Genomic DNA, 27275 nt, shown 5'->3' on the forward strand with positions numbered 1-27275 from the left:
GTCCGGGTATGGGCTTGTAATCGTGGTGATGGTGACCATCCCCCCCCCCCCCACTCCTCAGTACGGATTTACGCCGTTGGTCATGCATGTCATGACTAGTGTCTGTCTATATTATGTGTCTATGTGAACGTGAGTAGAGTTTATTTCGCGTAAGTACCAGGTAGGCCTACTCTTTTCATAGGATTCTTACACATGTATGATCATTTTCATGTGAGTGTTCTTCACGCATAAGTAACTCTCGATGGCATCGTTTACTGTGCTGTTGATTTCCTGTTTAGGATCGCGACTTTGAAATGGCATGCATTGATATCTTGAATGTGGTTGCCGGTGGTATTGACATGACGTCCCATCTCTATCATAATCATTATGTACTCAGTGATCCTATACCACTCCCAAGGGTGTACCGTGTATAAGATGCTGATTTCTGAATCACCTTTTGAACTACGTTTTCAATATCTGATATCCTTCCCCCTTCTGATTTAGAAGGCTTGAACAGCTGCTCACTTGGCAACCCGTCATTGATGATAACCTTCCGAATACAGCTACTCCTGGCCAACACTGGTAACTCTAACCTCTCGAACGATGACATTGGATTAATGCCAAGATGATCACACTTGGATGAAAATAAGAAGTCGCAGGTGTGTGTGAGGAAAGGAGAAGGAGACTTAAAAAAAATAAGGAAGTGGCTCAATAACATTGAGAACTTAATTAAAAGAGCGAAGGGAGAGAATACGGAGGGCGTCCATGACAGACAGCAATGAAGGACGTTAATATGCATAATGTCATGGCAGCGACCCCACAGCCACTATGGGTGCAGCAATCAAACTGGAAGAAGAATAAGAAAAAGATGAAGAAGGAGAATAAACCAAGAAGATAAAGAAGAAGAAGAAGAAGAAGAAGAAGAAGAAGAAGAAGAAGAAGAGAAACAGAAGAGGATGAAGTAGGAAGGAAGATGAATAGAAGAAAACAGAAAGGAAGAAAGAAGAAAAGGGAGGAGGTGGAAGAAGAGGAAGAGGGGAATATAAAGTAAGTGCAAATTTTGTGAGAAAATATTGCTCACTTGATGCTTTGGAAGGTTGCAGTTGATCTCGGAGCCAATGAAGGAAAAGTAGCGCTCCGCCACGGGATCCACAGCCCACGATATGTCCATGTTGGCGTGAACGAGGTAGCGCACGTTGGCGAGGCTTCCGCACTCGAAGGAACAAGGCAGGCCAGGTCCAGCTGGAAGGCGGAACTGGAACGGGAAAGAGTAGCTGCCCGCCGTAAGCAGCGGTATCTCAGACTTGTCGTCGGGTTCTAGGTGCCGGGGGAAATACAGATAAAGAAAAGAAATGCTCTTTAAAATTAGCCCGTGAAGTAGATAACATGTATTCACCTAGCTGCTGACAGAGCAGAGAAATAAGAATATGCCTGCCGGAGGTAACATAGATGAAGTTGGAAATCAACTTTTTTTTTTTTCAATCTCATACCTCCGTTTCTCAATTCTAAACAGCAATGCGTTAACAGAACGGTCGTGAAAAGCATACGATTTTTTTCCCCTTGCAGTGCTAGGTATACATAGGCCTACATTATATATACGGATTCATATACATATTGGATATACATATATACACACACATAATCATTTAACCTTATATTCTCTTTTCGCATTCGATCGAATGTTTTCTTCTATTCTTTTGCATCATGATATTGATCTTCATCTGTCACCGCAAAGAACATTCAATTTAGGAAAGTGCACAACATGAACATATTTTCACCACACGTAAAGAGACAAAGCGCTATATATATAAGAGATGATTTGCGTTCATTAAAGTGTTCCACACAAGGGAAACAGTCAGGTTTCTTTGCACAATGTCACAGATTGGAAGGAAATGAACATCAAGATTAATAACGTGTAAAATAACCACTTTTCTCTCGATGATTATTTGCTTTGGAGGTTGTACAGCATATCCCGCTGGCCTGGACCCGGATGGATTCACGAAATGTTTGATCGCTAATTTCGTCATGTGATGGCTTAACGATATGTCATGCTCTAAAACGGCTGTAATGCTCAGCCAGCAAGTCAACGAATTAATTATTTTGATATTGATAAATATTCCTAATGCGCACTTTCTGAAAATCTGTCACTCAAGGCGCTACAATAATTGATACATTATAATAAAATTACTCAACAACATCATTCAAATAAATAAGTTACACAAATTAAGAAAACTAACAAAACCACAAAATATACAAATGATAATTAAAATGTCCTAGACTCTTTGATAAACAGATGATACTTAAGACTTGACTGGAAAGTTTTGAGGTTAGGTATGTTCATAGTATTTCCAGGCAGCCTGTTCCACATTGTTGGTGTTACAAGTGTACATACGTAGCTAAAAGCATGGTCTCCATAACGGGTGATTCAGCTGCGAGGTACAAGTATATCACCAGCACAGTAGATGACAACGATAGCAATGGATAGACAGTGAGATGTTCTGTCTCATCACAAGATGTTGATTTTTATATTGTTGTTGTTGTGGTTGTTGTGGTTGTTGTTGTTGTTGTTGCTGTTGTTGATGTACTTTGTCAAAAGAAAATCGAGAATGTGACCGTTGAGTGATCCGGTCCACCCCTTCAATCACCCGATTGTCGTCTTCCCGTCTTCCTCATCATGCTACTATGCATTACCCGTAATTAGTTGTATCAACTTGAGTGCTAATGCAGTGCAGACCATAATTTGGCTAAACGAGAACGGGCTCGTTTGCCACAGCAATAAACGATACATCCCTCGCAATAGTCGACATGCATTATAATTGGTGGCGTCCCGTTACAGGCACGGACAACACTATACCATGTGCAAGTGTTCGAATGATACTTCAGTGTATACAGCGCAAGCAATGAAGTGCCTCTGAATGACACATTCGCTGCCTTCGCTACCCCCAGCCTTACAGTTTTTGTACCGAAGAGGTTCATTAATGCAAACAGAGTACGGTTATTGCACATTAGTTCTTTTTCAGGATACCAAACGCACATCAATTTTCTATAATAACGACGATACGAGGGAGGATAATGCAAATGACTGCTTGATTGCTTTTGAGGGGGGGGGGGGGGGGGTTGTCACTTACTATCGTTTTGTCAATCAGTTAACAGTTCTTTCTTCCAATCCAAATGGACGTCTTTTCTGCGCCAATTCATATCGAGTGAAAATGTGAATGTCCGTTAAAACTCTGCACAATACATACTGTAATTCGAACCTGTTCCATTCATAGCGATTTTTCTGTTTGCTGCCGGTTTTTTCTTCTCTCTTTACTGTGTAGTCAATTTAGCTTGTTCATTACCCTGTCCTTCCTCCCACTCGATCACATGCATGCAACAGTTGTTGCAACGAACATTCTCTCGGTCCCGTGTGTGTTGCACTTTGTAATGGAATTAAAGAGAAAATTAAATGAATACGCGTCGTAGTCTTTAGCATGACTCGCACCGAGCATTAAAGAGAAAATTAAATTAAGATTGCCGCTATGCCACTTACACTAATGACTTTAAGAAAGACACACCGAATCTTTTGACGTTTAATCACATCAAGTACTGAAACACATCAAATACTCAATATCTGGCATCACAATTCATGACTGTCTTGTATAGTACTGGGAAAAATGCAGCGGTTTGAATTGAAACTGTTTGACATCATAAAAGAGTTTAATTTACGTAGGGCCTATACCCCGTGCAAAAAACAAAAAACAAAAAACAAACAAAGTAACAAACAAAAACAATACATCCGTTTACCGCATGGCAGGAAAACGGTGTTGTGGCTAGATATAATAATTTAGTTTACATATCCCTTCTCCAAAGAGGTCACCTGCATTCTATGAAGCTTTGTTCATTACTTTTTTAAATCTGTAAACACACACACATACACACACACACACACACACACACACACACACACAAGCGCAAGCGGCCTAAATCCATATTTAAGCCTACTGCGTCGCTGCTGTTGGGTGATAATAAGCTCAATTATTGAAGAAACATAATATCACGAGTTGCACTAAGACTAAGAAAGCGTTTCCCGGGGACAATTTTTGAAATGAAAGCAAATTAGACATTAACCGTCAGACTGATATTCACCTCATCGGAATGTACGAGGTCACATCTTTTCCGCGAACAAACAGCCGGAGTAACAGCAGTCATTTGGATGCCATTGAGATGATGATTAGCCTAATCATGCGGACGTGACACTATAATATCCCGCCAACTACTAGTATACAGTACGGATTCTGATATGATATGATCATATGAATTCAGACTGCGCTTTGCATGTACATTGTAATTGGGCACATTCTGCTATGCACCGTATACGTCTAGGAAAGTATTCCCAATCGCTATCTTTGACACAACAGGAAATTGAACGGCTTTAAAAATACTTTGCCGTCACTCGCGATCACTGAAATTGCATCGCAAAGATTGAAAACATATATGTTTTGGTGATTTTCAAATGTATAACAATGAAAGCAAAGCGTGAAGTGAATTGCCGTTCTATCGCGACTGGTAACTTAATCTGTCCTTAGCAACAACAAACTACAACCAAGCTGCACGCATGCCTTGTTTATTTGTTACTAGTATTAACGACTCTTCCCTGATCCACAGCAGCCGTTAAATCTGCATGTGGGTTGGCGAGGCTCTCACCATATCGTCTATATACAAATGATCTCCTTGGCTTGTTTCAGCTACTTTAATTCATGCCGAGACATCCTGAATAATTCCCCTATAAAAAATTAAGTGCCAGCTACCCAGTTCTATACGTCAGTCTCCGATTACGTGAGAGCAGCTATACACAGCTACATTACAGGTGGCTTATTATACTAATACATATTATATAAGGTCGATGTTTTACTCTGTAGGCGGGAGATCAATCAGGTTGAATGTAGGAGCTCTTCGAATGCAGATATCTGTCGTGCCTTTCTGTCCGTTGTGTTGTCTTTCTGTCATGTTAGTCTTGTCTCATTCTATCTTGTCTCCTAGTCTTCCTTTATTAGTTTCGTTGTCCCAGTCCCGTTTAATGTTATTCGCGTGTGTGTATGTTTCGTGCTTTGTCTTCTCAGTGGGCTTCTCGGACTTTTTCTCCTCAGATTTTTTCCCTTGTGCATCAACTTATTTTTTTTTTTGACGTTCTTTACCTGAGGAGCCTACATTTTTCAGTCTTTGTCTTTTTAGTTGGTCCTTCCATTTTTCGCAACTTGCGTATCGTTATTTCATTTTCATCACTTCATTTTTATGACAATGTTCCAGGATTATTGTATACTCTCCTCATTTTGCTTTGTTTTGTTTGTGAAACCTTATTCCCTGTTACCAAAGAAAATAAAACGTTATTTCTCGTCGAAAATGATATAAGATTTGAATTGAAGTGAATTGAATTGAATTGAAATATAGGCCTACATTCTTGTGCAATTCTTGTTTTGTTTTGTTTTTCTTTCTCTATTGAGTGTGTGTGTGTATATATATATGTATGTGTGTACTGTGACAGGAAATACTGCGTTTATGAATCCTCGGAGCGTATACATCATGAGGCAGAATGTATTACTCACTATGTCCCCGATGACCATAGGTTCCCGACAGTACTGGGGGTTATTGTTATCATGGCTTTACAGGGCTTTGGTTAAAAAAAGAAAAAGAAAAGAAAAGAAAAGAAAGAGTGATTGTACGCTTCTCGGGTTTGCCTGTATGTAATAGAAGACCCACTCAGCTATAACTTTTCAGGGCTGACCGAAATGAGAATCGATGTTAATATCCTTTAGAAAGAGCAAATAATAATACCGAACTTTGGTCTTATTTTAAATCAATATCAGGCAAATTTTAGCGTTATCCCATCTTTCAGGTCTCGGCCCTACATTTATTGAGTCTCAAGCGAAAAAAAAAAAGAACAGAGGGCAATGGATCTAGTAAGGTAGCAGAACTTTAGGAAGGTATACTTTGAAGTACTGAGAAAACTACTCTTAAACTGCTTAGGTCGCCTTTTGCATTACGTCATTATACGCATATGCCGTGTAGGCAGAAACACAGACACATCCCCACCCTCTATTATATATATATATATATATATATATATATATATATATATAACAATGTGTGTGTGTGTGTGTGTGTGTGTGCGTTTTACATGTCAGCATAGTAAATATACGGACACATTGTATCATTCATACATAATAGTCCAGTACATCCGATGTCTCTGTGTGTCGTGTGTATATCATACCTTGGTATACTAGCACTCAACCATTATTTACCTTCACATCCAGATCAATCCTTTTATCAGCAGTAAATTCTCACTAAATTGTACTATCGTGCTGTGGACAGCTAAACCCAGATTTCCTTAAAAAATTATTGCCTCTATTCAAGTATACATTTTCCTCGAAGTAGCCATTATTCGCGAAAAAGGAAATAACATTCCCTTTTTTCCACATCTACCGTAGATAAGAGGTTCGTGACCGTAGACCCTACAGTGTACTCCCGTTATAACGAACGGTTATAACAAAATTCTCGTTACAACGAAGTTAAAATTCATGTCCCCAAATTATCATGCACATCTCTTTGTATACCTTACTGTTCGGTTATAACGAAAATTCGACATAACAAAAGAACACTGCCGGTCCCGAGGACTTCGTTATAACGGGAGTCCACTGTAGTAGTTAAGTTATAGTTCAAGACATAATGATAAAGATACTGATGCGGGATGGATAAAAAATTACATTGAGCTGACAATCTGCGAAATAGCAACAACTTCTTGAAGCATTTTCCCTATGTGTTAGCCACAATTGTTGTCTTAGTCCATTTGTGTGTGTGTGTGTGTGTGTGTGTCTGGCAACACCCGAATATTTCGATTCTTTGATGTTTTGGCTATTTTTCTTTATTCATTGTTCCACATTCCACATTTCATACATCTTTTTTTACATTCTACTTGATTTCAAGACAGTTCAACACAAGACAGTCAATTTGAGATGAAAATAAACAAACACGTAAGCAAATGTGAAAAACCATGGATGTAATATGAGGAACCTGTGAAGTAAAAAGCAGAAGCTTGTAGACTGTAGGCACCATAGTAATTAGATGGTATAAGGGTTTAGAATGGCAAAAAATTACGAAACACACGAGTACAAAATGTAATGAAGTTACGTAATGAATATCATACTTTGTTCATCTTTGTTCATCATTATTAAAGCCTAAGGTAACAAAGCTTAGCTTTTAGTCAAACTAATTCAGTCATTTTCTATTAATTATGTATGTAAAGTCAAGCGGGACAAGCTTCGATCATGACCCGAGTTCCACGATTTGTCGTTTTGCTATTGTTGCAAAAATCTGACGCACAAAGACGCAGTTTCTGTAAATATAATCGAGCAGGTGTTACCACCACTGTTTCTCTATAACTCTCCTTTATTTAATTCAGCTTGCCATGTACAACGTATATGTGTGCGTGCGTGCGTGTGTGTGTGTGTAACGTGAAAGTGTCTTCCTTCGTCACGACTCCCTACACACACACACACACACACACACACATATATATATATATATATATATATATATATATATATATATATAATATACATATAAAATATACATTACATACACCAACGTCATATGTGTGTGCGCGCGTGCTTGTGTGTGTGTGTGCGTGTGTTTACTGAGGCGCTCATACCACGCTATACTTTCATTTGTATATAATTATCTTAGTAGATTAAGTAGAAGTTTTTCAGTTTGATTACGTTGATTTAGTTTAATGTTTGTATTAGCTTCGTTGTGAAAACGATGGTGACATCAAACGGAATTCCAATAGAAAATATCATTAAAAAAGTGTGTGTGTGTGTGTGTGTTTGTTTAAGTGTTAATATTCAACGTAGGACTTTATGTATCCATTGTTCGAGGTCTTCGTGCTACAAGAACTTCTATCTTTTGTATGAATCTGTACAGATTCTTTCTTTGCACGTATAAATTTATGATATCAAGAAGAATGAGTGGATTACACGCTGCCATTGTGTGTGTGTGTGTGTGTGTGTGTGATTGGTTTCTTTGCGAAGATGATTTTGCAATCATCGAACGAAATTCAAATAAAGATTTTTTAAGAGACTACGTGTTGTAAATCCGGTTTATTTGTTTCTGTGTATTTTTTTTTTGTCTACTGATGACTCTTTGAAATAAAACGCCTTGTCAATCATCGTACTCTGTTTTTGTTTGTTCGTTTGTTTGTTTGTTTGTTTGTTTGTTTGTTTTTAGGCAGCGATTATATTCCACCTTAATCATGTTAATTAGTATTTAAGATGAGGCTCCTGAAGGCAAACGAATGTGAATGTACTACGAATGTGAACAAAGGGTTAAATGGTCTGTGATGAAAGTGGAAACACTAGGCGATGATACGTCCTTGATAACTATACTTGATAAAAAGACGAAACAAAATTTTGGAACATGTGGTGGCTAATAATAATATTGTGCACAGTGTAAAACTAATCTCTGGCAAAAGTATTCGCAGCGCATAAATGTTACGACAGCAAGGACAGCGTATGATGCTTATTATCATATCTATAGAAAGTATCATAAAAATGATATTGGCTGTTTCTTTGCTCATTTTAAAAGCAACTGAACAGTCTGACTGGATACGAAATGATACCTTACAACCAGCGAGAAGCATATTGATTCTGTATACATACAGTGTAGCAATAGAATATCATTATTCTTCAAGTTTTCCACAGCGAAACGCGTGCAATATCGCATCTTTCATAGATTTATTTTACTCGGGGCTGGCACGCAATGACACTTAAATATTTTACAGGCAGACGCCACGGAAAGAATAAGCGAGCCTGTGTAAGTTAGGTGTACAGCACGAACGTCTTCTAAATGGGTTGATAAGCCAGGGTGTACTGCGTCGATCTCACGGACGAGTTTGTAACGGAAAATTCCAGCATGAGATGATTGTTTTTAGAAATCCAAAGATAATGATTAGATAGCGTAATCCATCAAGATAATAAGATGATTAGAAGTTTGATGATACCAGGGAGGTAGAAGGAGTCACCCCGATATTACAGTTTATTATGACAGCCTACAGGGCCTATAGGAGTTCTACATAATGTGTCCATTTTTTGTTCAAGTTTGTGTGATGCATTCACTTCGACTATCCACTGAGACATGTAGACTTGTTGTATAATGTACATAAATCAATTTTGATGATATACATTATTAGGAATGATATACAAGATACAAATGATTGTATGACTAGGTATCAATAAGTATCAATACAATTATACATTATATTTTATATATTCATGTCATATGAAGTCACTAATGTATATTGAAACGATGGGGTACCTTCCCTTTGCTAGGCTAAACAAGTAAATGTAAGAATAAGGACAAGGATGACTGTATATACACAGCACAACCGCGGTGTTAATCCATCTCGCACACTTGCACTTGACACTAATCTTGCCCCTAGTTTGGGCTGTGGAATAAGATACTCCGCCTCTTTTTACTGTGGTGCTTTGTCCGTCATAATTGGCTTGGTCATGATCACTTCACAGAAGGCTTTGCGCCAAATCTTAGAGGATAACTCTGCGTAGGTATCCAACTTTAGCACCGCTCCCTTTTTGGGGCTACAGAAAAAGCCCCTGGACTATGGGTTATGGTATCATTGCAGAGCCACTGCAGTGGCGGATCCAGATGGGGCTCACCGGGCGCGCGCCCCTCTTTATTTTTTGTTAAAACAAAAGAAATAAAAAGAAAAGAAAGGGGGTGCTTGCGCCCCTCCTCAAATTTTGTAAAGGTGCCTCCCCTTCACGGAATTCCTGGATCCTCCCCTGCACTTGATCGTTAGTAACAATCTTCTCGCTGTACAACCTTAGTGTTTAGCGGTATTCATGTCCGCGAATTATTACCAGCCTTCATTTCAAAGGCACGTACACTACCTGTACAAACACAAAACATTACGGCCCACATGAGTGCACTTACTAGCAAGCAATGCAGGCAAGACAACATACTATACATGCACACTTGAATGGTCTAATGCCAAACCACACATACCTAAAATACACATACACAGCACACACATTATAGACACACACACACACACACACACACACACACTTATACCTAAGACATCACAGATATCAAAATTTAACTGTCTAAATGGATTCAAACAAGCTGGATTAATTTTCTCTAAAATGCTTTTTCCTGTTTTCAGTCTTTTATCACTTGAGGCCATTTCCACACACACACATACACCTAAGACATCACAGATATCAAAATTTAACTGTCTATATGGATTCAAACAAGCGGGATTAATTTTCCCTAAAATGCTTTTCCCTGTTTTCAGTCTTTTGTCACTTGAGGTTATTTGCGCACACACATACACCTAAGACATCACAGATATCAAAATTTAACTGTCTAAATGGATTCAGACAAGCTGGATTAATTTTCCCTGAAACGCTTTTCCCTGTTTTCAGTCTTTTGTCACTTGAGGTTATTTGCGCACACAAATACACATAAGACATCACAGATATCAAAAATTAATTATCTAAATGGATTCAAACAAGTTTGATTAATTTTCCTTACAGATACTATTTCCTTATATTTTCAGTCTTTTGTCACTTGAAGTTATTTGAATTCAAAAGTAATGCTTTTAAAGAATCAACGCGGAGATTAATTAATCAAAATTTAATATTCAATAGAATCGTATCAACCAATGAACGAAGGCTAATGTGTCCCCACGACATGGACTCCAGAATTTAAAGAATACACTTTAGTCACTTAAGATTACAGGACAAAAAGATCAAATCATTCGAGTCTATATGTACACATTGTTCTTGTTTGTCTGGACTCATTGTTTTGAAATGTTGTCCACTGTCCACCATAATCATGATCTTGAATGAAACAAGCAAACCGGGTGATAATGAATCTTTCAAAGGGGGGGGGGGCTGTGGTAGAGTGGATAACACTCATGACTTTCAATTGGAGGTTTCGAGTTCGAATCCAGTCAAGTGCCTACAGTACTACGTCCTTGAATAAGATGTTTTTACCCACTAAGTCCCTCTTGAATCAGATGTATAACTGGGTATAACTGGTAACACTAATAACGGGGGACTCTGGTAAAGCAGTGATGCTGGCAACACTGAAGAAACCCCGGATAAAGAAGACTATATAATCATTCGCAAATTTCTAAAATTAATACTCTTAGTAAGTGGCGTCTAATTTGGTCGCAATTACTATATATAAAGGTACCAATGGACTTCTGCAGTCCTTATATTCTTTACTGATGAATGATTCATTTCTTCTTCTTTTTTTTTTTTCATCGGCAGCCACAACAATAATTGCCTCTGAACGGTTAATTTCCTTCTGAGACGTTTACCTGCTGCGGCAATTACCCGACGGCAAGAGATGTTGAAAAGTATAGCCATCGAGTTTATCCAACATTAATATCACGATTCCCTGGCTTGCTTCAGTTATATTACCCTTTAGGGGGAAAAAGAGGCAAAACCACACCCTGAGACTCATTCTAATGCGAAGGTTTGTCTGGGAGAGAAAGAGAGAGAGAGAGAGAGAGAGAGAGAGTAGAGGGGGAGGGACGCAGAAAGAGAGGGAAAGATCGCGATGGAGGAGGAGAGAGAGGGAGGGAGGGAGAGAATGAGGGAAAGAACACAATGCTTACCATTTCCCCAGACGGTTTTCCTCTCCAGGAAGAGCTGCTCGCCACCTCGGTAAATTGATCCTCTCTTCCCGCCTGCTACCGAAGCGTGTCTTTCCCGCCACTGGGTCCGAATCTCGCCTTTTACCGCCACTCGAATACCTGGCGGGGAAAGCCGAGATGAGGAGAGTATAATCAGTATACACAAAGACAATGGCAAACTGCATCTCATACCCCCCCCCCCCCACACACACACACACAAAACCACCACCACCACCACCACCACCATCACCACCACCATTATCATACGACAGGAAAGGAGGCTACTAGTACATTAATACGAATCCATCTTCTCTTTATTGACTTTATGGAATGTGGTGTTTATCAAGTCTGCTGGATTCAATTAAAATCGTGCTCCTTCCTCGTTCTCCACATTATTCATAGTCGTGTCTCGCCATACAATGCACAAATACAGGCCGACGAATAATCAAATCCCCCTATTAAATCTGACCTCATCGTCCTTCTAAAAACCTTCGCAGAAACCTCATTTGAGACTAACCCTTCGGGTGTAATACGGGCATGCTTTTGGGACGAATCAATGAAATTTTCACTCTGGCCTTAAGCAAAACACGAGATTAATCGAACGAGTGCAACAACAACCCTGGGCCCTTTCCTTGAAAATGAGACGTGCGAATGAAGAAACCGAGTAATTTCCGGGCCTTTTGGGGAAAAAAGAACACAGCCAACAACAACAACAAGACATGCCGAGGTAGAATAATACAAAGAACGATTTCGTTTCGCTACAACATTACTGTTTCAGCAAAACTGTGGAACGATTTAAATAGCTTTCAGGTTACTTTTTTTGCTGAACTCTTTCCACATACACACATCTATTCATTTATCTGCAAATGTCTATCTATTGATTATCGATCTATTCGATTATACTTATACCTACCAACCTACCTACCTACCTACTTACCTATCTTCGTATCCGCCAGTAGCTATAGCTGTATAGTTTTATAGTTTTATCTGTCTTTCAGTCTATCTATACCAACAAACCTGTGTGTGTATTATTTTTCCATGTATGTGATGTTTTCTTTTTGGTAATGTGCATGTGGTAATACATTCCCTCATTACTAATAAAACGAAAATGGACAAATACACATTTTTTGACCATCTCTCTTTCAATAAAATCAGAAATATGATCATCAAGACACGGCAAAAAACTTACGTGATTATCAAAAAGCACAGAAACATTCTGACGTGATGCGTTTACATCGTATCGTATAAAACCGACCGCAGTGTATCACTTTGACAATTAGCGATAACAATTAAGAAGAAGCAACTAAAAAAACTGCATTCCGTCAAGATATAGACGTGCCCCTTTAAATCGACACTCTTCGTATTTTGCGACGTCTGCCAGAGAACGAGAGAGCGCGAATCGACGGCATTTCTGCTTACACGAGCATCAGGTATCTTTCTTTTCTTTCTTTCTCCTTTTGTTACCACCATCGACCTCAAAGACGCGTAAAATACATAATGCAGTGCTCTTTCCGCCAGCTTCCTGTCTTGAATTGTTAATTTTACTCCACCAAATACACAAAGTTAGCCCCTCAGTAACCATGGCAACCGGGATATAGTATGGAAAGCGCAAAGGACTCGTGCTATGTGTAGTATTAGGCGGAGAAGGTTTGCTGGAGTGGCAGATACTAATTCTTATTGTGTGTGCTCGTTTTAAATGTGTGTATTGTATTGTCAACGGGCAGACTCCGTGAACTCAGTCCATGCAGATTAAAGGAAGTAGTTGTCTTTGTATACAGTGTTAGGAATTCAACCAAGAACCACTCTCCACAGTGTTGATATTTTAATATTATATTACGAAACTTTACTCGCCTTCTGTTACAAGCGTGCAACTTCACACTTTCAGGTAAAAAAAAAAAGAAACAAACCACACATACGAATATCCTGTGAAAAGTTGTCTATAGAAGATGGATATTGTGTTGCGCACGTCAAACGGAAACACGCATTTGCAATGTCCTCCGAATTTTGCAAGCAGTATATAGTAGTGGACTGACACTTCAATGTCGTTCATTGTAATGATGTCTAAGAAAAACGCATGTTATTCTGTAATGCGCCGCAGAGTATTATAGTAGCTGCGCAATATAAATGTCCTTTATTATTATTATTATTATTATTATTATTATTATTATTATTATTACTATTATTATTTTTATTATTATTATTATTATTATCATCATCATCATCATCATCATCATCATCATCATCATTATTATTATTATATACATCATATAATTCCATTCTGTTTTTCTTACAAAACTTTTTAATGCTATCTTTGGTTATCAAAATGCACATTTTGCCCCTCCCGCTTGACGATAATCATAAGTATCCTAGAGACAACTTAATTGCATTTTTTTTTCCTGCGGGGAAAGAGCTCAAAATTTGTGTTGATATCATTTTCTCTCAAAGCGCTTCATCTGAATTGACTAAAAGTGTCGAATCTCCTTCATGTTTGTACATGTCAAATACAACACAAATATGTATTCGTGATGTTGACACTGGGAAAAACTAATATTGAATGTGTTGACGTTTTAGCATTTTCGATGCTATTTTTGTAGCCTATGTAGGAGGTGTGTGTGAATACGCGGACCAATTTGATAATAATGGCATTGGTCATGATTTTTGTGCCTGTGTGTGTGTGTGTGTGCGTGCGTGTGTGCGTGTGACAGGCTTGAATACAACACACAGATGTAAATTCCACCCCTCTTTCTTTCCATACAAACTGTTCTCTAAGATTTTATAGAAGTGGGAACATCTCTTACTTGTTTTCCTTGACAGCATCTTCTCTATTTTTATTTCACCATCAGGCTCTTAAAAGTCTATATAAGATTTATAATGATTCTCTCTCTCTTTCTCTCCTTCATATATTATAATCTTCCCATCTTACAAACAAGCATTTCTTTTCCTGCCATCATTCATTTTTGTATTCATCTGCTCTTCAACCTTCACAGCCTATCGACAAAAAAGAGAGTACCACTGCAGTCCCGATCTCTAGATCGATCTCAACCGCCCTCTTCCGCCACCCCCGTCAAGTATCGATTCTTCAAAAAGGCATTACCATGGCAACCAGCAAGCCATCCAGCAATCACCTGGGAACTGACTACCTGTCGCCCGTGCCGTGTATAACTCCCATAACTCAGTCGCTATTGGGCACAAGGTGTTGTTTTTTTTGTTTGTTTCCCCGTCGCTACGGTCGTTTAACGCCTCATTGCTAAGGGGAAATGGAGTGCAAAGGATGCCATCCTCTTCCTCCTCCTCCTCCTCCTCCTCCTCCTGTCGTGCAGAAAGAGGCTGCTTTCATCCGGCAAGTGAACACGACACACTGCGATCCTCCTGTGATTAACAATGGACGAATCTGAGAGGACCTGCCCTTGAGGATTACCAGTATAATAAAAACGCCACTTACGAAGACACGACTGCTGCGTGTGATTTGAGTGTGTTGCGTCGTGGACGAAAACTGCACCAAAAGATAAAATATGAGCATCCCCCGCCATTTTCTCGTCAAATCTGCGCGATTATACAACATCCTGCCACAGAGTGATTATATTATGTCGGATTTGTGGATCAAAAGCTGCACATGAGTGCAGCTTTTGATTTAATTAGACACGACATTCTTGTGAATGTTCTCCAAACACATTTTGGAATAACTGACAGAGCATTGTCATGGTTTGAGTCCTATTTGAATGATAGGAGACAGAGGGTTCAGGTCGATTCCAGTATGTCCAAGGAGTTTGATGTACCCTGGGATGTGCCCCAAGGCTCCTGCCTGGGTCCCCTTCTTTTTACTTTGTATGCTAGTAGGTTGTTCCATGAAATCCAACACAAATTCAAAGAAGTAATGTGTCATACCTATGCGGATGATACACAGCTGTACATATCTTTTTCACCTACTGCAGCAAATGAGAATTATACTGTGTCCATTATAGAGCGATGTATTGTGCATCTTCACAAATGGTTATTATCCAACAATCTTCTACTCAATGATAAGAAAACTGAATTTGTAATATGTGGCACTCATCAGCAAGTTTCAAAATTACGCACTGAAAGCCTGAAAGTGATTGATGTTGATATTTATCCTGTTGATTCTGCACGGAATCTGGGAGTGTGGTTTGATTCACGCCTAGCTTTTGACAGACATATTATCTCTGAAGTATGTAAAAATTAATTTTATCATTTGTTCAATATTGCACATATTCGGAAGCATTTGACACGGGAAAGTACTGAAAAAATCATCCATGCGTTTGTCACAAGCAGCTTGGATTATTGTAACAGTTTATTTTATGGATTACCTGATAATCAGTTAGGTAAACTACAAACGGTGCAAAATGCATGTGCTAGATTAGTTTGTAATTCTCCTCGTTTTTCTCATTGTCGTCCATTACTACGTGCATTACATTGGCTGCCTGTAAAACAGAGAATCATATTTAAAACTCTGCTAATTGTATATATAGAGCCATTCATGGTACAGCACCAGTGTACATACAGGAACTTGTAGAGTTAAAAACATCATTTCAAACATTTTATCATCTTCGAAGTTCACAGGATCAAACATTATTGAAGTATCCATCGGGGAAATCAAAAGTTACTCTTGGGTGACAGGGCATTTTTGTACGCTGTACCAAAATTATGGAATAATCTCCCTTTGTTTGTAAGACAAGCAGTCACAATTAATGAGTTTAAGGCCAGGTTAAAAAGTCATCTCTTGAAGTAATGTATTTTCTGTTTGAATTTCTTGTATGCATGTCATTTTGTAATGCGCAGTAGAGTATATCATTATAGTAGCTGCGCAATATAAATGTCCTTTTATTATTATATTTTTAATTTTATATTCAAACCATGGAATGTCCTCAAGATGTCCTCAAGTTTTCTCAAGATACAGTAATGGGAAATTCCGAACAAGACTGTTTTCCCCTGCCCTGTTCAATCCATTGTCACATTAAACAGTAGAATGAAGCATAATTTCATGTCGTTTCCATGCTAGGGTTAAACACTCTTGTTAAACAAATCACTCCTTCTAAAACATACACATTCAGTTATCATAATAATTAACATTTATTCAAGTGCTAACTATAGTATGATATACATTATGCACACAATACGTAAGACAGTGATTAAGGCCATTAAACAATTCAGTGAGAATGGTGCCGTGAAGCAAATAAAAAGATCGCGTAGGTTTAACTAAATCTTTAATGAAACTAAGTATCTGTCGAGATGGAATATTAAAAAGGGGGAAGACATTTAAAAGTTTGAATCCGATAGCATCAATGTTGATTTAACTGACTGATGACTACACACAGGCGTATGTTACAAGTGTAAGTTACAAAGTGTATGCATGAGAATGTTGTTACAATTACACATGGAATGGTCATGACTCCAGTCGACACTCAACATTGCTCGATGTCCAAATTGACTTTGATGAAAGAGCAAAGTCAAGCGAGGAAAACGGTGTGAGTTTTATCAAAATCCAACCTTACAAAACGTTGTGGAAATTTTGTTATGTCACTTGTTTTCGTGATAATGTGACGTTGGTTACTGCCACACAAGCAATTTAGATTACATCATTATATCTTTTCTTTACTGTTTTCTTGAAACCCTGTAAAAGATTAGCTATATACGTACCAAATCATCGCGAAATTCTGAATATTTTTCTTTAACAGTGGCAGATTCAGAAGGGGCGCATTGGGCGCATGCCCCCTCTTTATCTTTGGTTAAAACAAAAGAAATAAAAAGAAGAAATGGGGGTGCGTGCGTCCCCTTTAATGTTGCAAAGGCGCCTCCCCTTTATGGAATTCCTGGATCCACTCCTGTTTTTGAAATGATATTATTAAAAAGTGTAACTGTATGAGTCACGTGAAAATAGGTTTGACAGTCAAGAATCATATTGACACAGTTTTGGTCTTTTAACATGTTTCACCACCAAGGATTGTTCAGACCAAGATGTTATCCTTGCATATGTGATTATCTCGGGTGATGATATGCCTCGAATGTAAAAGTCCTCTTTTCAGTTGTTCAGAGGGGAGGAAATCCGCCCAATGTCCACTGAATCTCATCCGTGTCGGTATACGGCATTTGATCCTAGAAATTCATTTATAAAAAGAGAAAAAAAAAACAGCTCAATTTCTTGTGTTGGTTAGCTACAGATCAAAGAGTTTGCTTGAATTCATCATAATCTATTCCCCCTTTCCGTCAAAGTATGATACTGCTTATGGGTCGCTCTTAATTACACAGAGATCATTTTCGTGATGATTTAGATGGTACAATGTGATTATAAATGTAATGTTAAGTAATGAATACTACAATCTATGCTTGTAAAAATAATGAATCTACCTAACCATGTATCCTACTGACGTTCATAATATTGATAAAAACCCGAATCATTATTTTTTTTTAAACCGCCGCAAATGTAGCCCACTGCATTTTTCTTTCTGCGGTTATGTCACAAAATAAACACATACACTCAGTAAAAAAAAAAAAAGAGATAGTAAACACTTTTTCCAGTTCATATTTTCCACAGAAGATTTTGATGAAAATCAATATATCATATACCACATTAAAGGTAATTCAATTGGCTATCGACATGGTAGATCAATATAAAGAGACATTTTACGCATGAGTGAACACATTCGTTTTTGTCCTCCGAGGTACAAAAGTAAGAATTGCAAAAATTGACATGTTCTCTTTTATTTGCAAATGCCCTTCAAAATAACAAATAAGAGACATTAATGAAATAGTCAAGATAGGCTTTCGTACTCATTTTTCTCTTTATAACCTGAAACAAAATCAAAGTGGGATACTACAGGGGGAAAATATAAATTTTCTGCCAACCAAAATTTCAAATGACATATAGGAAGTAAGGGCACAATGATGTTAAATGTTCTTTCATTCTTTGATTTGGTAATTCAAGAGTTCATGAGACAAATTAAAGAACTAAATATTACTTATAATTTTCTTAATTTGAGCAATCAATTCAAATTCCATTCATTTCGTTAATATTGCTTCCTCTTTCATTTCATTTGAATTCGGATTTGACAGAAGGTTTTTCATTTTCCTCAATTATTTTTAGCCCTTATTGATCTTTTGGACTTCAAAGATACTATAGAGATCAAAGGTTTATCTTTGCAACCTAATTCATGTTTTTTTATTGTGTTCAATTTGTCGTTTGTTCTTAATGTTACATGGAAGAGCACTTACGCATGAATGACATCTTGTTCATTTTTGCAAATTTTAGTTTTGTGCCTTGTGAGAGAAAAACAAAGGTGCTCACTCATGCGTAAAGTTTCCCCTTTATATTGACCTACCAGGGTGATAGCCAATTGAATTACCTTTCATAGTATTGTACATTAACTTTTAGTCAAATATTCAATTCAATTCAATTCAGTCTTTATTTCCGATTCAATATATAAATGTATAAAAATGCATGTGAATAATATGAGCAAATTGTACAAAAAGTGACTTTAAAAACAATGGAAACGTCAACCAAACAAGGCGAGATTATGATGAAGGCAAAAGAATAAAAACACACGGGGAAAACAGATATCACAGATACATAAAAGAAACACATTAACATTGTGTGTTTGGTTGATCGGAAAATAGTATGCGCGCAGAAAGCCAGAATAGGCTTGCTATGTTGCACATACCCCGCGTAATAATCATCTTACAATTACTTTAAAAAAATGAAACACCATAATGATGGTGTTTCATTTCATTTTTGATGTTATTTAGTCTTTTTGTCCACGAGGAGACTGCAAAATACAAGCTTAGCTTTTTAGCATGTCTCCTCCATTTCCTGCAACTTTAGTTTCAATTCAATTTTCATTGTTTACTTTGCTTTTGTGATGCGTAGTATTGTCAACTTCACGTATTTTTCTTTGTTACTACATTGCATTGATGTTGTGTTATTTTGTGTATGAAAATGTTGGAAATGAAATAAATGAAATGAAAAATGAAATGAAAATACAAGTAGAAGAAAGATCAGTATACCCATTTAAAATATATATGTATATATATATATCAATACTTACTAATCAATGTTTTCTTGTACTGTCTTTTGAAAATATTACTAAACTGTATATTAAATGTGCTCAAATATTCTATGAGAAATAAAAACTTGAAAAAGTGTTTACTTTCTTTCTTTTTCGCTGAGTGTATACACGCATACATATACAAAATGTAATATATGTTTATGCTTCTGGATACAAAACGGATGTGTGTGTGTCTGTGTGTGTGAGGGTGTGTGTGTGTGTGTGTGTGTGTGTGTGCGTGTGTGTAATAGGTAAGAATACACAATAATACACGCAGACATGTTTATTCGGGCGTGGGTATGGAAACGCGCAGATTCCAGTGTACGATGTATTGTCACGGGAAAATGAGAAAACATGGGGAGAAGAAATAGAAACGAAGAAGCTTGAAATCTATATTCAAAAGTGAAAAACAACATCGTATCGCGCTATTTTTTTTTTTCCAGAAAAGAGGTGTTACTCAAAATGATTATTGTTTGCCGTAATGTACAGGCGTGCCGGTATAGAGATAGCATCAGACAATGATTTTCATATGCAGGGAATACACTCACGGGGAGAGCGCCATTTTACCACATATTGGATGCAGTATTATAGGTTGCTATGGGAACCATTAATGACACTATTATTGTTGGACTCTGGGGGTATGTGTGGATCTACCAGTTTGGATTACTGGCGTTGAGTGCATTAATTACTGAATCATCATTAATCTATAACTTTTCTCTTTTTCTGCAACACATTCGGGGGGGGGGGGGTGGTGTTCAATTTCCATCGTTCCATAAATCAGTCTATCAAACATTATCAATTACACTTTATAAGACGGTCGGCTACAAGAAAGATTGACAAAAGCTTGGACGACAAATCAAAAACAAATATTGGAAATACTCGAATTAAGAAGCTTGTTGCTATGGTCCTCATAATCATGAGGAAAAGTATGCATGTATAGATTTGAATTCATTAGTAAGCCGGCTTTTTGGTCACTTCGACACTTTAAACATCTGTATGGCTTGGTGTATGGTTCAGAGGGTTATGGATCTACATGGTGCCGAGGCATTTAGAGAAATGCGCGATTGACTTTCGATATGGAAATATTATCTTTATAATAAGCTTACCTGAGGAAAAAAGAACGAAGAGCTCAAAGAAAAGCTGTTAAGAAAGATGAAAAGTACAAGACAAACTGTTACAGGTAAATTTACCTTATTCAGTGCCTCAACCCCTCCTCCCCCCCCCCCCCCAAAAAAAAAAAGAAGAAGAAGAAGAAGGAGAAAAAAGAAGAAGAAGAAGAAGAAGAAGAAGAAGAAGAAGAAGAAGAAAGCCGGAAGCAGAACGTATTTGCCCTTGTGCCTGAAAATAAAGATGGCTATTTTTTTTCATCAATATATATGTATAACAAATTTGGTGTGGAAAGTAAGCAAAGTGGTAAGAATGGTGGTAAATCAGTAGTCGTTGTGGGAGTATACAATAGTGGTTATGGTAACAGTGATACACTTAGCAGTGGCAATGCGTTGGGTGCCAGGTGAGACGGTTGATGTATGGGGAAATTGACCTGGAGAGAGAGAGAGAAAAAAAAAAGCCTGGAGTCGTTGGCCTTAACGGAGAGCAATATACCTTCATCCTTCACCTTCGCCAGCGAAAGAAACAAAGGGAATAAAAAAGATAAACACAAACAAACATACACACACGCACACACACACACACACACGCACGCACACACACGCACTGACACACACATCTTCTGGAGATGCTCTTTGCGGAACCCAAGACTTGCATTTTTCACAGTGATGATGGGGAAAGGGCATTAATCATTCAGGAGCAGCGAACCATTCAGCGGTTGTTGGTCGGTACGCCCACATGCCTTTCCATGGCTGTTGAAAGGATATACCGCCGTTGCTTTTGAGATAAGTTCGACCGCAGCGATGGCCTGATTTCCTGTCGTTATGGTGGAATCCCTCTCCAAGGGCACTTTCCCTTCCGGCGATATTTAGCTCCAACCAACAAAACATTGCCAATGCACGACAACAATCAGAGTTGCACGTGAGAATGACTTTTTAGCGATTTGATCACGTGACCTTGCTCCAGAAAGAAGCAAGAGCACAAGTTAATGCTGGGGGGGGGGGGGGGGTAGAATTTTACGTATGTGTGCAGATGGGTTGTTTCTACAGAACTGATTATGAGCATCACAGATACTGACACAGATATGGCAAAAGTTTTATTATATATATATATATATATAGCGAAAACTTTGAGCAAAGAAAATGGGTTTTCATCGGGATATATATATATATATATATATATATATATATATATATGGCCTCACATTTAACCCTTCAAGTACTGTACCAGATAGTATACATTTCTGTGGCTTGGAGCTGTACCTTCAAATACTTTGATTTTTACTATTCATTGTGAGTGTTTTACAATTAAGGCAGATAAGATTATTATCTTTAATTTGAGCTCTTACACACGCAATTTTTGTTCCCATTGCAGGAATTTCGGAAGTCTCAGAACTGATCCTTGAATTCGCAAAAAAAAAAAAGAAAGAAAAATATGGAGACTGCAGTTCTTGTTTCTCTGTGTAATTGCGACATTTCTGTAAATTTATTTCTCATTTTGTCCAGATATGACTTGAACCAGTTCAATATTTCGTCAATATAAGATATAAGGTGTCAATGTAATACTGAAAACTTAAGGATAATTCATCAAAGGCTTATCAAAGGTTTAGCAACGTTGCAGCTTGAAAGAAGGAAGATGCTAACAGGTGGACTATCGAAATATAAACAGAAGTATCTTCTGCGAGCACTTTGTATAGATCAGAGTTCGTTGATCAAAATTTGATCGTGTATATTTTTATCCCCCTTTCTTTAGATGAAGTGAACTTTCTATTTGTCAAATCAAATTATTTGAGACCATGTATGCCGTCTACTATATTTCGACCAAAACAAAAAATGTCTGTAAATAATGTGTATGACATGTATGTAAATGTGTGTGTGTGTGTGTGTGTGTGTGTGTGTGTGTGTGTGTGTGTGTGTGGTTGTTTGAACGTACATCGTGATCACCTCTCTGCGTCGCAAATCATACCCCACCCCCCCCCCCTCCAGTCTGAAAAAAATCGGTGCATGGTATGACATTGTGGTCAATATTATCATCTTCATGATGACACCTGCGTAATGTACTAGTACTCTACCTTGGTTGCAAACCTGCGTATATGCAGCTACGTAATTTTTCTAAATTTCTGTCGGCCATTTGACTTTTAAAGTGCAACTTTACTCCATGTTTGAGTTGGTTTAAATACTTCGGTAAAAATCAACAAACAGAATAGTACTATGTTCAATCAGAATCGTCTTGAAATAAGACAGTAATGATTCTTTTTTCTTTAATTTTCACATCTTCCAAGATACGCTGACACAAGGAGTTAACATAAATATGCAAATTTGAAGAGGTGATGATGTATGAGCGTCAGAGGTCTCCCATTGTTTGTTTGTCCCAGTGTTTGTTTTTATCCGCGATTCAAAAGGAAGACAGCATTCACCAAGTGCTTCATTTTCCTTCAGTTGTCAAGAGTGAGAATCCTCTGAATAGAAGATACATTACATTCATGAATTAATCAATGTCAGCGCATTCTACCACAAACATCACTATCACTTACATTCGCTTTCTCCGCCCCCTCCCACAAACACAAACACAAACACAAACACAAACACAAACACAAACACAAACACAAACACACACATCGTCATCGTCACATAAACCTTACCTTTCATGGCGAGATCCTTGGTCAACGTCAGTATCACATGACCCCGCAATGTTTCTCCCACGTGATATACCTCCAGCGGGTCGTCCAAGAACACGTCAAAGCCCTTCACTGCTCCCATGTTCAGCATTATGACGTCAGAATGGTCACAAACACGTATCCTAAATGAAAGGCACACTCTGTGCAACGCGGCGACATTAGCATCCCGCGCGGACAGTGTACATGTTATTGGTCTTGTTGTGGCTTCTTTTGGCGTTTTCGTCCCCGAAATCTTAGTGAAAAGAACATAATCACGGTCAGTTCAACTCCGATTTAAAGCCTTGAGCAATCACTGAGTTTCGCTGCTCCCTTACCAAGAATGGTTCGGCTTCGTATCGCGAAATCAACAATAACACAGATTTAACTTGCGTAATCCGGCCAGATTTTACCCAGCGAAGAAGGTGGCATAAACAACAGGAAATGTTTTTCATCGACGCGTTCTCGAGAATGAAGGCTGGCATCCAGAACATTTCAGGCAGTGAAATCAGACGTTATTTTTCCTGTTGTCTTCACTCTACATTTCAGTATTTTAGTATCTGGCACCGATCGAGCCTGAGGAGATGCTTCAAAATTCCTCTTGAATGGTAATTTCATAACAAAGTATAGGTACTGAAACTACCATGATGATGAACATCTTCCGTACTAAATTAGGTACTGTTTTATCCGCATGAGCGTGAAAGCCGTACAGACATAAAACGCATAAATACAGTTGTATAATCTGAGCGACTCATGTTGACGAGTCAACGTCGTCGTCTACCGTGACTTCACGACATTGTACTAGGCTATACGGTTTCGGAAAGCGAAGAGAAGTGAGAAGCGAGAAGCGAGAAGCGAGATGCGAGAAGCGATGAGCCCTCCGCTAAATCTTCGTATTCTACCCACGACGAGTCGTGACCGTCTGCATTCCTTGTTTTCCATCACAGCCGCAACCCAGCACCAGATTCAGCGCAGAGCGAGAGGCGCCAAGCCGTCCATTCCATGCTCCTCTCACCGGTGCCATTTCGGACCACGTGACTCACTGCGGGTATTCGATCCTCCTTCATCTGAATGTAAACAGATTAAAAAAAAACAGATTAGGGGATGAAAACCGTTCGAATAACAATCATTCTTTATTATCTATGGTTCTGCATCATCTCTTAACCAATCACACAGGACTAATGGACGAAAAACTACATATTTGTGACAAAAACATTATGGTAGTTCGAAAACCAAGCCCTAACACTGCGCATGAAATTACGTTTGATAGAACTCCAGTTATCTGAAAATGATGGGAGATCATTTTGATAGGAGATAATTTGTTTTTGCCACATTTCAGCAACTACGCTGTGTTTCAATTTCATTTAATTTATAAATACTACGCTGGTGCGGAAATTTTAAAGGAAGTTATGAATATGGGTACTTGCTCCTTCATATCGTTGAAACAGGCAAGGCAATGTATGTCGACTCGGCTTTATAAAGTAAACACGTCATGTACACACAAACCTCATGATTGATCATAAAGGTTGCCGTTCCAAAGGAGACGGAACTACTTTGACTGCCCATCTATACTGAGTCTCAAAATGGCGTTATCTTCTATCGTGGAGTAAAGCCATTGCTGATTGACGCTGTAAATGAGTGCAATTACAGAGAATCTATCTGTTTTCAATCTTCTATTTTAAGGCCATTTCAAGGCGTGATTTTTAGAACCAGACGGGGTCATCGAATTCCTAGCTCAGTGTACACGGTGTACACGTTTATCTTTATCACATGGTAGTCCCCTAGATGGAGCTTATGTCATATTTCTCCGCTTGAATGAAATGACCCACATTGGCACTATTTATCTGATCTTTCAATCTGATGACTCTGTACGGGCATTGGACATGAATCCATAAGATTTCAAACCGACTCAAATAACTTGTATCATGCGCGATGAATCTCAAACTGATAACAAAGTCCCTCCCCATTTCACAGTTCATCAAAATAGATGCATAGGCGTCTAGATGTACTTAATTGAACCGTACTAATTTCTGACGTCATAGTACTCATGCGTTATTTCATTAATATGATTATCATCACTTTATTGACGTTAATCAAACAGCAACAAAGGAAACAGTGAAACACGTGACACATTATAAATTGTACTACAATGGTATTTGTGCTTGTGTGCATACTCACTGACACACACATGTACAATATTAACAAAATTATTTGCAGGTGTGGGTGTGTGCGTTAATAGACACATTGGCAAAAACAATCACGGGTCGTTAGGGAGACACAACAAACTGGTAAATACATTTCCACCTCATTACACAATATTTGAGGAGGTGAGGTGAGACTTCGCACAATTCATGTTAAGTGTCAGGTCTCTGTCACATTGAATGACGTCACTTCCTAGTGTCACTTAAAGGGGAAATCCAGTCCAAACAAAATGTTAGTCTTTTAAAAAAGAGTAAAATGTGACAAGTTCAACGGTATAAATTTGACTGAAATTGGACGAAAAATAGGGAAGTTATGAAATTTTGATGTTTTGCTAATTTCTGCAAAACAGTTCTTGTACAGTGGATATGAATATGTAAATGAGTGAGCTGACCATGTCAGAACCTCACAATATTTTCCATTGACCATGAACAAAAATGACGAAAATTCGATGTTTCTCTCATTGAAGCGTGAAACATGATGTTATTCCTGGTTTAATAACTTCAGAATAGTGATCAGTTAGATAAACCAGAATATGAGCCTCGGGCATTTCAGTGAAAAACTGGAAATTTCAAAATTTTATGTACAAACTACAGTATATGGCAAGTTGTGAGGGTATGACATGCTCACTTTACCATTTGCATATTCATACTGACCGTTCAAGAACTGTTTCGTGAAAAACTTCAAAATGTCATAACTTCCTTATATTTCACCCGATTTCGATCAAAATTAAACCGTTGAACTCGATACATTTTACTCTTTCTTATCAGACTAACTTATATTTGGACTGGATTTCCCCTTTAAGGTTTACCCCAATACTATTCCTACTCCAATATTTTGTCATGCAGTGTGACGAAATATGGACCACGATAGCTGTACAATTTATTCATTCTTTTATTCATCCATTCATTCATTCATTCATTCATTCATTCATTCATTCATTCACTCATTCATTTTTCCCCATTTCCAACCTTTTCCAACCATTCCAAACAACAAATGGAGCTCTTTCAAGTATCACAAACAGAATGGAGGCCGGTATATTTTGCCCACAATCACGTGTGCAAGCAATTAATTTATTGATGGCTATATGCATTCCATTTTATTTTTCTTGCCTTACCTCATTAAATCTTAGATGCAGTAGCACTTACTCCTTTTTCTCCCTCCCCTCTTTTCTTTCTACATCCATCTCTCCTTCTCTCTCTCACTCGCTCTCTCTCTCTCTCTCATCTTCTTTTCATTACTGTTTCCATCAGTTCAGAATGCTCGGTGTCCAAGACGAGAACTTAAAACAGCCTAAATTTGATTTTTTTTTCGAGGGTGTTTCTCAGTGTTTTTGCAGTTATCATTAGTATTTGGTATTATTTGGAAGTAGCATTGTAATCGTCTTTGCGAAAACAAATCATTGAAATAATATATATATATATATATATTATATATATATACTATACATACCATATTAATACATACTATATTAATACCTACCTAAAAATCGAGAAACACTCTTAATTGTCAAAGTGAGAACACCATCATTAACACAGCATTCATAATTGGGTACTTCGTCATATCAACGCTTCGAATAACG

The 27275-nt window shown here is 38.0% G+C and overlaps 1 protein-coding gene across 1 annotated transcript in view; it reads right to left on the reverse strand.

The window, feature by feature from the left end:
- The window catches only part of LOC140237326 (arrestin domain-containing protein 2-like), a 31352-nt gene extending 7743 nt beyond the window's left edge, over positions 1-23609 (reverse strand). The window contains exons 1-3 of the mRNA XM_072317264.1: positions 23483-23609; positions 11660-11797; positions 1061-1296 (exon numbers count right to left, since the gene is read on the reverse strand). Of these exons, the coding sequence (XP_072173365.1) occupies positions 1061-1296; positions 11660-11797; positions 23483-23609 (501 nt within the window). The remainder of the gene's footprint in view (positions 1-1060; positions 1297-11659; positions 11798-23482) is intronic.
- Positions 23610-27275: the final 3666 nt, after the last annotated feature.

The sequence above is a fragment of the Diadema setosum genome, chromosome 13, assembly GCF_964275005.1.
Source record: "Diadema setosum chromosome 13, eeDiaSeto1, whole genome shotgun sequence".
Classification (NCBI taxonomy): domain Eukaryota; kingdom Metazoa; phylum Echinodermata; class Echinoidea; order Diadematoida; family Diadematidae; genus Diadema; species Diadema setosum.